Genomic DNA, 13763 nt, shown 5'->3' with positions numbered 1-13763 from the left:
GGGCCGAAAGTAGCTCATTCAGAGCAATGCAGCTGCTGACTATCCACCGCTGCCGCTGCGTTAGGAGACATCAGAAGTATGTCAGGTCTCACAGTGGGAGAGGGATGGGAGGGAGGGATGGAAAACTACCACACAGGGGAATGGGAAGGATGGAAAGCTGCTACACAGGGAAATGGGTGGGAGCTGAGGAAAGCTGCTGCACATGGGGGAGGAGAGAGGAAGAATTGTTGGGGTAGAGGAGAGGAAGGGAGAGAAGAGGTGGAAAGGAGTGAGAGGGAGAAATCCAGCATATGGAGGACTGGAGGGAGACATGCATGGAGATGAGGGAGAAATGTTGAACAAAGGATGGAGGGCAGGGAGAGATGGTGCATGGGAACAAAGAACGAAATGTTACATATTATAATGGAGGGGAGGAAGGGAAAGCTGCATGGAGGGGCATACAGAAGTTTGACAAATGGGACAAGGGAAAGGGAGAGATGGTAGACAGTGGGAAAGAAACTAATGTTGGATATGACAGTGGAAGGTAGAAAAAATAATTTTATTTTCTATTTTGTGATTACAATATATCAGATTTGTAATGTGTATCCTGCCAGAGCTGGTGTTAGCAAGCGTGAGCTAGGACTTAACAGAGAGAGGAAAAGTCTCCTGTTTATTTTGTTTACATCACAGCGCTGGTGTGAGATTGGAGAGGGAAAAGGGGGAAGGGGTGGGTGGAAAGCCTACAAAATAAATCAAAAACCCATACCTGATTAGGAAAGAAAAGCAAATCAAATAGAAAAAATAAATTCAATAGGCCGAATCAAATAAAAAATTTTTCCCCTGAATCAGGCAACACTACCCCAGGCTATCTGCTCAGAAAACAGGACTTACGTTTTTTCAATATACCTTTAATCATTCTCAGGGGGTGAAGAATGGACCGAGCAGAGGCAGGCATTTGCTTATTTTATAAAACATGTGCCAACTCTTACTAATAGGTATAAGCCGAGTCACTCCTGTAAAAGCTTTCCATAAAGACATTTCATAAAGGCACACAGCTGTGCTGTTCTAGAATTTCCCTTACTAAAATGCAACTTGTTCTAGAAGATTCTAAAATGCAATTTATGGTTTGAAATCAAAAACCATGACTGAATAAAATACCAGAACAGCTAAAACCTACTTCTGATGTGCATATATACTGGATCTAAATTTTTGCTCCCTTCCCAACTGCTTTCTCATGATGATAGAATTATATAATGACCGTTCAGGTCCTTTTTTGGTCATTGGCTGCCCCCTGTACTATCCTGTATCTTCATTTTGACACTTCCTCGCTTCCACCCTGCAATTCTTCATACCTAAACCCCTTTTATAGTCCTTCTTGCTTACTCCCCCAAACTGCTGTGCTCCTTGTAGCTTGTGCACTGTATTTTTACACCTGTATTCTACAGCCAAGTTGCTTTCTCCCCATGTTTGCACAGCCTCTTTTTTCTTTCCCTGTACCTTCTACACTCAATTCTCTCCCATCTATACTAATGGACATGATTCTGCCCCAGCAAGTTAAGGAAAGTTGACGCTTTGGAAAAATAACTAATTGTAGTTCATACATTTTTTTAAGCAAAATATTTATTTGCAATCATGTTTTCCACCCAATATTTTAGCGTGCAAAAGTGGTTTTTTTTATACTGAAAGCTCTCATAATATTGATTCCTATGCAAGATGAGATGCCATATTACAACTCAATTATCCTACTATAAAAAAAACTAGAAAAGTGTTATCTTAACAAAATTATATATATGTGTACCTACTATAAGCAATTAGAAGTCAATTAGTGTACTATACTTATATTGTTGCACATCTTTATAATTTTATATAGCATTAAAATAAATCTTTTATACATTCTTAATTTATAAAACGCCTAAATTGGAAATACATAATTTACTAGAAGACTTGGGGCTCCTTTTACGAAGCTGCGTTAGCGGTTTTAGCGCACGCAGCTTTTTTAGCACGCGCTAAACCCACGCTACGCGGCTAGAACTAACGCCAGCTCAATGCTGGCGTTAGAGTCTAGTTTGGCCGGCAGTTTAGCGCACGCTATTACGCGTGTTAAACCGCTAACGCGGCTTCGTAAAAGGAGCCCTTGATGTATCTTTTTATAGTTTAAAAAGAAAAAAAAGTAAAATGCTCAGATCCTCTGAGCACTTCCTCTGCTGCCCTCTGAGAAAAAAAAATGAAAGAACATTACGGAAGAGGGTCTTCATACAATTATAAATGTATAAGAAGGGGGTCTGCTGGACAGGAGGAGAAATAACCTTTTTTTTTTTTTAAACAAGACTTCCAGCAGTGTGAGATCCATATACAGTGGTACCTTGGATTACGAGCATAATCTGTTCTAGGAGCATGCTCGTAATCCAAAATGCTCGTATATCAAAGCAAGTTTCCCCATAGGAAGTAAGGGAAACTTGCTTTGATATGTTTCCACCCCCCACCTTCTCCCCCCCCGAGGCCAGCAGCGCTGCTCCCCCCCCCCCGAGAACCGGCATTGCTCCCCCGAAGGCCCCCGCCCGCGAACCGGCACCCCCTGCCGCCATTGGGCACCCCCCCTGCTGCCATCGGGCACCCCCCCCGCCGCAACCTGAGGTCCCCCCAACCCACCCGAACCCTCTTCTTACTTTTCTGTAGCCTCCGCAGCGGCACCGGCACCAGCATGTCCTGTGCGTGGTGCCGGTGCCTGAAGATCTGCTTCCTGTGCTGAGCCTTGAGAGTTTTGCACAGGTAGCAGATCTTCAGGCACCGGCACCACGCAAAGGACATGCTGGTGCCGGTGCCGAGGCTACAGAAAAGTAAGAAGAGGGTTCGGGTGGGTTGGGGGGACCTCAGGTCGCGGCGGGGGGGGCCCGATGGCGGCGGGGAGGGGGGGTGCCGGATCACGGGGGGGAGGATGCCGGTTCGCAGGGGGGCGCTCGCAAATCGAAGCGCGCTCGGTTTCCGAGGCGCCGATTTTGCGAATGTTTTGCTCGTCTTGCAAAACACTCGCAAACCGGTGCACTCATAAACTGAGGTACCACTGTATTAACTTTGGACAGTGGGCCTAAATATTAAAAAAAAAAAAAAAATAAAAATTCAACCTACAGCTTTCTATTCCCAGCAGGCCAGTTTAGATATTTCTCAAAGTGTCAATTGTGACAGCCATATAGCATAGAATACTGAAACAAATGACCCTTGCACATACACCTATGGCCGTGTTTACTAAACATCAGCACACACTAAGAGAAGCCAGCATAGGGAAACTGCCTCCATGCCCACAGGAATAACAAGCGGAATAGTGGCAGCATGTGCTTCTATTTTAGCAAACGCAGCCCATAGGCGGCAGCAACAAACTGTGTAGATAAGAAAAAAAAAGTATTATCAGAACATGTAGCGCACCCAACTGTACACTAGAGAATGACATGGGAACAAATTTTTCCCTGTCCCCGAAGGGAAATCATTTTCCCGTCCTTTCCCCGCGAATTATTTTCCTTTCCCTGCCCCATTCCTGCAAGCTCCGTCCTCATCTGCACAAGCCTATGTATGTGTATCGTATGTGTTTGAGGCTTGTGCATTTAAGGCGGAGCTTACAGGCATGGGGGACAGGGACAGCAACAAAACTCAGGGGGACGGGATGGGGAAATTGCATTCCTGCGGGTATAGGGACCAATTTGTCCCCGTGTCATTCTCCACTTTGTACATGAGTTCCAGTAGAGAATACAGTGGACCTAATTTTATTTCCTTACCATATAGCATCTATAAGGTTCTTGGACAACATACCAGATGAATTCTTAGTTGAGCTGAGTAAATTCAGTTCTCTTGGAAGACTAGTTGCTGCAATTATGATTAAAGCATGTCAGCACCTGAAACCCAGGTGAAAGGCTGACATACAATTAAACAGTTTGCCCTCAATGTAATATTGAACTGCAATACCACCAGCAGAACCACTAACCAATTATGTAGATGTCTGCTTTTAAGCCTCTGCTAAATAGTTTGCATCTGAAGGGACTATGTGCAGAAAAGCCATTAATCTTTACATTTGGCTACTTCAAAGTGAGTACAGTGGATGTTGCGCTCCAACTATCGTTTGCATCATTCTCTGGCATTTCATCTTCAGAAAAGCTGATGTGTAAACACGTTTCATTAGCTGTGGATGAAAACGGAAGTGTACTGTCACTGGCAGATTCTGCTCGATCCAAGCCTTTGGCTGGGCTTTCACTGTTTCTAGCACTGGATCCAGAAGAGAATGGCTCTTGCAAGTTATCACAACTGCCCGTCGGGGAACAAAAGATTCCATTCATTTCAGAAAGGTCATTGCTAACTGACAATCTGGAAGATAGTTTGATGGGGGAGAGGTCTGTGTTTTCAAGGTTAGAACTTGGAGCTGTTTCTGAGAATCCCTTAATTTCAGATTCAAACTCAGAAGCAGAAAGTGAACAGGAAGTGACATTAGTAAAGCTGCTAAGATGGAGGCTTGCAAGGGTAGTGAGACTTCCATTTATTGATCTGAATTCTGCCTCCTGTTCTGAACAGATCCTTGTTGGCCTTTTTCTGCTGATTGGTGGAGGTGGATTCAATTTCGGTATGGCTTGCTGTAACCTTTCAAACGTTTGGGAGGGGGAAAAAAAAAGAGCTTTAGATCATGTGATCTCTATGTACTCATGTTATCATGCTCTTAGCACCTTTTATTATTGAAATTCTCTTTAATAAGAATATAAATGAATATCACATAACAACAGAACAAGTTGTCTTACTCCCACATTATAAATCCAGCTTCTTCCCCCTCCTTCCCCCCACCCCACAATGCCTCCCCAACAAATGAATGCAAACGAATGTCCAAACCCCTACAAAAACCTAGCTGCGGCAACAATGAGGTCTGGACTCTAAGGTTACCATATGGCACCATTAAAAGCAATAGAAGTAAAATCTGGATGTCTCAATCTGTCCTCCTTTATCTGGGTATCCAATATACACAACTGGGTAAATTTCAAAAAAAGGGAGATTTGTTCCCAAATGACCATAAACAGGCAAAAAACTAGTAAAGGAACAAGCTACTTTAAATACCTTTTTAAACCAGAGTGGCGCTCAGAATCCAAGATGGAGTAAAAAACTTCAAATTGGGGTGCAAACCCCTAAAATGCGTTTTTTATAGAATCAATCATTGCACCATTTTGAGTGAAAAGGTAATAGAAAGTGCTTATTGAAAAACACTCTTGCTTTAAATGTCCAATAAATGTCCAATAAAGTGAAAATGTTCCAACTATTATATAAGTTCAACTACATGAGTTCAAATCAGAACTTATCTTAATGGTTCAGATAGCGTTGACCCGGCGAGGTTCTGACGCGTTTCGCCAATCCTGGCTGCCTCAGAGAACCTACTGCACTGCTAGTGAACTACTGCTTAGTTTAAAGGTGCTTCTTTATCTAAACAAAGTAACAAAAACAGAAAATGATGCTGGTTTGTAACAAACATTCATAGTGAAACAATTATACAGCTACTAAACAACTCTCATGACGCTGACAGCAGGGTACCTGGTACAAAGGAACTTCTTTTACATTTCCTGTGACGTGGGAACTCAGCTGAGCTCCCTGTATTTGTATAATGACGATGTGTCAATCACCTAATGAAGAAACGCCCACCACTCTACTTCTTTGTTTAACCCTTTGGGAGACACAGTTTGCCAGTGAAATATCCACCTTTGTTCTTGTTTCCACAACCAAGCTTGTACATTGCCTCCCCTATCCAGGTGAGCCACTTCCAAAACAACAAAGCGAAGATCTTGCAATTGATGTGGGGTGACATGCCAGTGTTGTACCAGGGGGGCCCCCATATCACCCCTCCTGATTTTGCTCAAGTGTTCAGTAATACGAGTTTTGATTCTCCTAGTGGTGTGCCCAATGTAGAGCATGCTGCAAGGGCACATAATCATATAGACTACCCCCTGAGTGTCTCAATCAGTATACTGCTGAAAAGTATGCATCTTAGGTAAAGTAGGATGTTTGATACATGTGGTTTCTAAAGTGTAACAACAAATGCTACAGTGACCACATTTAAAATGACCTACAGGATGCACTAGTGAACTGGTTGATGTACTGACAAACTGAGAGGAGGTCATGCGGTCACGCAGATTTCTGCCTCTAGAATATGCAAACAAAGGAGGTTGTTCAAGGCTTTTGTGAACTTGTAAGATGTGCCAATGTGTATTGATGATCTTCTTAATGGCAAATGCTTTGTAAGAATAAGGAAGTGTGCATACCATCCGGGCTTCTGCTTGGTCAGATTTAGACTGTAACAAATAAGTACGATAGGCATATAAAGCCCTTTTATATGCCTTTTTGATGATGCTGTAGGGGTATCCACGTTCCACAAACCGTTGCCACATATCACGAGCACGGGTCTTGTACTCGGCTTTATTGCTACATAAGCGTCTTAGCCGCAAAAATTGACCCACAGGTAAATTGTCTCTGAGGTGGCGAGGATGATAACTGGTATAGTGAAGCAAATTGTTTCTATCAGTGTTCTTCATTAGGTGATTGACACATCGTCATTATACAAATACAGGGAGCTCAGCTGAGTTCCCACGTCACAGGAAATGTAAAAGAAGTTCCTTTGTACCAGGTACCCTGCTGTCAGCGTCATGAGAGTTGTTTAGTAGCTGTATAATTGTTTCACTATGAATGTTTGTTACAAACCAGCATCATTTTCTGTTTTTGTTACTTTGTTTAGATAAAGAAGCACCTTTAAACTAAGCAGTAGTTCACTAGCAGTGCAGTAGGTTCTCTGAGGCAGCCAGGATTGGCGAAACGCGTCAGAACCTCGCCGGGTCAACGCTATCTGAACCATTAAGATAAGTTCTGATTTGAACTCATGTAGTTGAACTTATATAATAGTTGGAACATTTTCACTTTATTGGACATTTATTGGACATTTAAAGCAAGAGTGTTTTTCAATAAGCACTTTCTATTACCTTTTCACTCAAAATGGTGCAATGATTGATTCTATAAAAAACGCATTTTAGGGGTTTGCACCCCAATTTGAAGTTTTTTACTCCATCTTGGATTCTGAGCGCCACTCTGGTTTAAAAAGGTATTTAAAGTAGCTTGTTCCTTTACTAGTTTTTTGCCTGCTCCTTTATCTGGGGCCATATGGTAACCCTGTAAATTATAACCCCAAATCTTACACAAAGTAGAACTTCATATCCTCCAACCACCCATTTCCTTACCCATCTTGGTGGAAGCCAGTGTGCTTGGGCTATATGCAAAATTACCTCAGCCCTTCCCTGAAGCCATATTTCTGACCCTCAGAGTGCACAATTGTAGTTTTAAAAATGAATAAAGAAGTTAAAAACAAAAACAAACATTTTCAAACTGTTAAACTCTAGCATTTGTCAGATAATTTGATCGTTGCTAACAGTAGAGCTGAAATTTAAAAAAAAAGAAAAAAAAAGGAATTTGGATAAGTTTCTAAGGATAGTTTGATAGACTTGGGCGTCTCCACTTCATACTTCTGGAAATGTGCAATTGGGAATATACGTATTTTACTGTTGGGATCTGAGGGGTTCTTCCAGCTGACCCAGACTAGCCACCATCTAATAGAACAGTGTGCTTGTGCTTGATGGACCACCTCTGATGTTCAATCATGAGACAACCAATAATTTTACTATAATTTCCGAGCAAAAATTTCTCTTACTAGTTCAACTGACCTTGAGACGCCTGCATCTCATCAGAGGGAACAGGGAGAGGGACAGATTTTTTTTTAGACGGTAATTTCCATTTCAAGTAAAACAATCATAGCAGCAAATGCTTCATTACGCATGCTGGAGTCTAACGCAGTACATGGCAATGTTATCTCTGCAAAACAGCTGTCTGCTTCTAAAGTCTAGAGAAGAAAAAGCTGCTACTGGCTACATCCCTGAACCACCAAATAACATCCAAAAAAACTGTTCATCCAGATTTGGAAACATGGACTTTAACCATGTGTACTGAGAATGCAGTGAAATTCAAAAATGTAGGGAAGTGACTCATAATAAAGTTGTCTTAATTAAAATGTAATTTTCTCTCTTCAGATGCAACTTGGTTAGGCTGGAGTGATTCATCTCAGTTTAAAGAGTTTGTTGCATTCGTGGTATCCCAAAACCTGGCTGTCTTTGTCACCTTCCATCCTGGGAGGGAGGGGGAAAAGGGAAGGAGGGAGGGGGAATGGGAAGGAGGGATTGAAGGGGGACTAGGGTTTGTCTTGTCTTTTAAAAATGTTTGGAGGAATGATTGTATTTAATAGAATATATGGATTAGAATTTTCAAAATGTGTGGAATCATTTGTAATGAATATCTATATGTTTGAAAGTAAATTAATAAAAAATATTTTTTTTAAAAAAAAGGAGTTACCAACTTTAATTCAGTTTTTGTTATTAATAGTTCATCATGTTTTTACAAAATTTTGAAAGTGTCAAGAACGCAAGAAGTATGGATACAGCATATTTGGAACCAGTATAACGGAAATATTAACTCATTTTGCATGGCAAAATGGCTTTATTTGAGAAAAAATGGAACCTCTTTATCTAAAGATGACTACAGAATTGGGGGGTGGGGTGCAAGAGAATTTAGCAAAGTATCTAATATAATAAAACGGTAAGCCACGCATGCGCACTTCCTATGCGTGCGTCCGTTTTCCGTGAGCTGTAGCACACATAGGAAGTGCGCATGCGCGGCTTACAGTCTGGCCTCACGCGAGGCAAGACAAGTGGCATGGGCGCCCTTGCCTGCTCTCCACCGCTGCCGGCCGCTAGCACCCCCTGCCCTCTCCGTCGCCTCCCGGCTCCAGCGGGTAGGCAGCACTTTAAACACGTTGCATTGCGCCCTTCTCTGCCGATTTCCTTTGCTGCTGCATCATCGGAGACAGACGCGGCAGAGGAAATCGCCAGTAGAAGGCCGCGAAGCAGCGTGTTTAAAGTGCTGCCTAAGCCGCTGGAGTCCCGAGCTTTGTCGGCGGTGGGAGGGTCAGGAGCAGGCCGAATCGACAACGGCAGTAAAAGAAGGGGGAGGGTCCGAACGGAGCAGGAAAGATAAGGTAAGAAAAGGGAAAGGGGGAGTGGGGGAAAATGCTGCTACTGCTTCTACACAGGAAAGGGGGGGATAGGAGGGAAATACTGTTGCTGCTGCATAGGGAAGTGGTATGGAAATGCTGCTGCACAGGGAAATGGGGAAAAATGACAGACAGACAGCGGGAGGGAGGGAAACAGAAAGAAAGAAAGACACAGGGCCAGGGAGAGGGACAGAAAGACAGACAGAGAAAGGGGGCCAGAGAGAGAGTCAGCGTGAGAGGGAAAGGGGGCTGCTTTGGGGGGAGGGGTGTGCTTGGGGCAAACAGCTTTGCTCTGGGGGGGAAGACAGAAGGGGCCATGGAGAGGGATAGGGGGCTGCTTTGGGGGGAGGGGTGTGCTGGGGGGAGACAGAAGGGGCCATGGAGAGATAGGGAAAGGGGACAGACAGCCTTGCTCTGGGGGGAAGACAGAAGAGGGCCATGGAGAGACATTTGGGGGGGAGGTGGGTGCTGGGGGCAGACAGCTTTGCTCGGGGGGGAGGGGGAGACAGAAGGATATAGACAGCGGCCAAGGAGAGAGAGATAAAGAAACACAGACAGACAGACACATCTATTCTAGCACCCGTTAATGTAATGGGCTTAAAGACTAGTAGTAAAATATTGCCTTTTACCACACCATGATGCACTGCCAGATTCAAACAACCTGAGGAACTCTGGAATAATGCACCTCCAGAGCAGTATGAAACAGCTGGTGGAATAAGGTTATAAAATGATCCAAAGCAGTTCTGAGCAACTTGATATCAAGCAATAACTAGTATGACTTCCTGAGTGAAGGAAACTGGGGAAGAGCAAGCAATTTCTTTTTTCATTCAATTATTTATTACAGCATCTGTAAATATATGGATTATTTAGGGTGCAAGGTGCCACTTAATTATTTTAAAAAATGATATATAATAGTACATAGTTGGGAAAAAATATAGACTGCATTGTCTGAAAGGATGCAATGTGGCTAATTTGCATTAGATGTCACTTGCCGACAGGATGCTGGTTAAAAATTCCACCTCCTCCCCACCCAAGTGTGTGGGCAGAAATTCAGCTGATCAAAAATAAGCATATGAATGCCTAGTATTTTAGCCTCTTTGTAAAGTATTCATCTCTGACTTGTGAAATATATCCAGACATTTAAGAGCTCTAAAAGATAGTCTGCCAATCTTCCCTCCCAAACATTACTTTTTAATGTATCTAAAACACCCCATACCCTCCTCCCCAGTACTGAAATAATAATAATAATAAAAAAAATAGGTTGGTCTGAACCTCCTATAGAAAATAAACTAGGATATATTAGGCCTTCTATAGACACAAAATGGTAGAAACCCTGTCTACACTTAACCACTCTCCAAACGTAGCCTTCAGCCTAATTAAGAAGTGTTTGCTCCCAGGGCCCCCTCCCTCCACCAAAGCCCTCACAGGGCCCATAGCCAAGCTGGGAAAAGGAAAATAGTCTTAACCCTAAACTAAACTAAACCTTAGGTTTGTATACCGCGCCATCTCCACAAGCGTAGAGCTCGGCACGGTTTACAGAGTCAGGAAGAAAGGAACTCCAATGAAGGGTTATAGGAAAGGAACAAGAAGAAAGAGAGGGACAAGGGTCCCAGAGAGCAGGAGGTGTTAGATTTTTGAAAAGAGCCAAGTTTTCAGGTGTTTGCGGAAGAATTGGAGGGAGTTTGAATTTCTGAGCGGGGATGTGAGGTTGTTCCAGAGTTCTGTGGTTCTAAAGGGGAGGGATGTTCCTAGTTTTCCTGCGCGGGATATACCTTTTGTAGAAGGGAATGATAGTTTCAGTTTTTGGGAAGATATGGTGGAGTTAGGGTTAGAGGAGTTCCAAAGGAGTGGAATAATGGGAGGAAGGATGCCGTGTAGAATCTTGAAGGCTAAGCAGGCACATTTAAAGAGGACTCTGGAGTGTACTGAAAGCCAGTGGAGCTTGGACAGGAGTGGAGAGACGTGGTCGAACTTGCCTTTTGCGAAAATAAGCTTAGCCGCGGCGTTCTGAATTAGCTGAAGTCTATGGAGGTTTTTCTTAGTTAGGCTTATAAAGATGGAGTTGCAATAACCCCCCTCCACCCCCAGCTCAGTTGATAAAATACTAAATGCCAGGTCAACTGACAGCTGCTGGTACCGAGTATTCAGTGAATAAGAACACCCAGCTAGTTCAGTTCAATTTTTTTCACTAAAGATATTGGGCTAAAATTAACCAGTTTATCTTACCAGCTCGATAGAATTTTGAACAGCTGGCAAACAGATGATATGGGTTTGTATTTTTCTTTGGCTTTAAATCAAAGTGCATGAGTTTTGGGATCCTGCCCAGGTACTCGTGACTTGCATTGGCCACTGTTGGATTGGATACTGGGCTTCCTTTAGTTTCATCCCATGTGCATGTCTTATATTCTTGTATTTTTTAGTTAATGCAATCTAAACATATGAGGAATGGCCTAGTGCAGTGTATCTCAAACTGTGTGCCGAGGAACACTAGTGCGCCTCCTGATATTCCAAGTGTGCCGTGGCACACTGAGGAGGAAGAGAGGCACCTGCCAGCTGACTTATTTACGTGGTACAGCGCCAGTGCTGCCCGATTCGCCGAAGACCTGCATGTGTCCCTCTTCTCTCTAGCATCCTACGGCTTCCCCCCTGGCCTCATCTTTAAAGCTATTACAGCAGCCTGCAGAGGATCGCCGGTAGGTAAAATGATTTTATTTTCAATATAGTGATTGAAATGTGTCAGTTTTGAGAATTTATATCTGCTGTGTATATTGTGTGTATATGAAAAATGAATGGAAAAAAATTGCATTACAATTAATAAAGGGGGCGAGATCTGGGGCAGAGCTTGGGTTGGTTTAGGGCAGAACTTGGGAGGTCTTTGGTTGGGGGGTACTTAGCTTGAAGTAGTTGAGAAACACTGCTGTAGGCAATCAGCTGGTGCCAGTGCCTCTCCTTCTCTCTGGCCCTCTTCCCTGCTGGCACCCCCTACTGGAGTCTCAGGGCCCATCTGGAGGGCCTCTGCATGTGATGATGTCACGCATATGCATGATGTCAACACAGCAACGTCCGTGCATTTCTGGGTGCCTCAAGCCGTGGCCACTACCTTTAGTGTGCCCCAGCTCAAGAAAGTTTGAGACACTGGCCTAGTGGTTAGAGCTTCTGCCTCAGCACCATGAGGTTGTGAGTTCAATCCCAGCCTGTTCCTCGTGATTCTTGTCACGTCACTTAACCCTCTATTGCCCCAGGTACCACAGCCAGATTGTGAGCCTGTCGGGAAAGATAGGGAAAATACTTAAGAGTACTTGATTACTATTCAATGTATTGTAAACCACTTTGGGTGAATCTCTTCATGAAAAAGGCAATAAATAAATCCCCTCCAGGGATTCAAGACAAAGTTAGACAAGTTCCTGCTGAACCAGAACGTTTGCGGGTAAGGCTAGACTCAATTAGGGCACTGGTCTTTGACCTAAGGGCCGCCCCAGGAGCGGACTGCTGGGCACTTTGGACCACTTGTCTGACCTAGCAGTGGCAATTCTTATGTAACTTACGGGCACATAAATATACTAGACATGTGCATCACATTATATTAATTCAATAAGCTAGACAAACTGAGTACTGCCCTGAATCTCTCTACTTCAACAAAGCCATTTGCAGCAAGACCCCGCCTAAAGTGCAGAAGAACCAAACACTGCCATGGTGACAGGCTCTCAGTATTTCTCATTTCTGTCCTTCTTTCTTGCTTTGTCAACACAGTAACCCAAGCCCACAGCAAAAAAAAAACCCAGTTCTGGTAGCTATTATAGACTACAGGTAGGCTGGAGGTGGGGGTAGAATGTAGGGCTGGTGTCAAGCATTCTAGGCCTGGGGCAGCAATTTGGAAGGAGGCCCCAAAGCCCACCAGCAGGCTGTATTTCCTTCAGATTGAGGTATTGGAGGTAGGATGGGGAGCCCATGACAACTGCCCTGTTTGTACTCCCGTAACATCTGCTCTGGTGGGATAGGTTCAAGTTAATAAAGCAATCTGCGGTCTTTTTGCTAAAAAGGTTCAGTTGCTTTGCTATCAAAGGCAGGTTGTTGTGATTATGGAATAAGGTTTGAAATGAACCAAAATGCAGTGGACAAGAAAACACCAGCATGAAAGTGGAACGGGGCAGAAAGGACTTGAAAAGGGGGAGGGGTGTAAGAAATGTGGTGAAGACAATGGGTAGAACAGTTGTGGGCTATAGCTATGAAGAAGACAAATGTCAACATCTATTTTATCTACGAGACAGCAAGAGACTTGACCAGCTGCTTACCTTTCATCCCCTGCTTGGCCATCCAAGTCATCCATCTTTACCCGATCCGTTCCAATGTCTGTAATGTGTTTGGTGACTTCAGAGCCCTCCACACTCCTGCCGAGACCACTTTGGCCATCTGACAGCAACTGGAGACTGTTGCTCTTCTCCACAATGGTGCAGCCCTGGCCTTTGTCCATATTAATGAGATTCAGATAGGATTCAGTAGCAGCGGTCCTGTTCAGTGAACCTGCTCCAGCTTTGCCAGTGAAGACACCAGCTGGGGTGCAGGAAGCAGGAAGGTTTATTTCCAGGCTGTATAGATTCTTCAGGTTACATGACAGAGACTGAGCAAGGATCAAGTTCTGTGAACATTTCATTTCAGCTGGAAAAACAGAAGAATTGAACTA

At 43.7% G+C, this 13763-nt stretch overlaps 1 protein-coding gene across 3 annotated transcripts in view; it reads right to left on the bottom strand.

Moving 5' to 3' along the window:
• Positions 1-3003: 3003 nt before the first annotated feature.
• The window catches only part of LOC117367481 (carboxyl-terminal PDZ ligand of neuronal nitric oxide synthase protein-like), a 153895-nt gene continuing 143135 nt past the window's right edge, over positions 3004-13763 (bottom strand). For all 3 annotated transcript variants that reach the window (XM_033960050.1, XM_033960048.1, XM_033960049.1), the window contains 2 exons: positions 13375-13738; positions 3004-4599 (listed from right to left, as the gene is read on the bottom strand). In XM_033960050.1, coding sequence (XP_033815941.1) covers positions 4044-4599; positions 13375-13738 — 920 coding nt within the window. In that variant the 3' untranslated portion in view covers positions 3004-4043. The remainder of the gene's footprint in view (positions 4600-13374; positions 13739-13763) is intronic.

This window comes from Geotrypetes seraphini, chromosome 10 (assembly GCF_902459505.1).
Source record: "Geotrypetes seraphini chromosome 10, aGeoSer1.1, whole genome shotgun sequence".
Classification (NCBI taxonomy): domain Eukaryota; kingdom Metazoa; phylum Chordata; class Amphibia; order Gymnophiona; family Dermophiidae; genus Geotrypetes; species Geotrypetes seraphini.
This window is presented reverse-complemented; position numbering and strand designations above follow the sequence as displayed.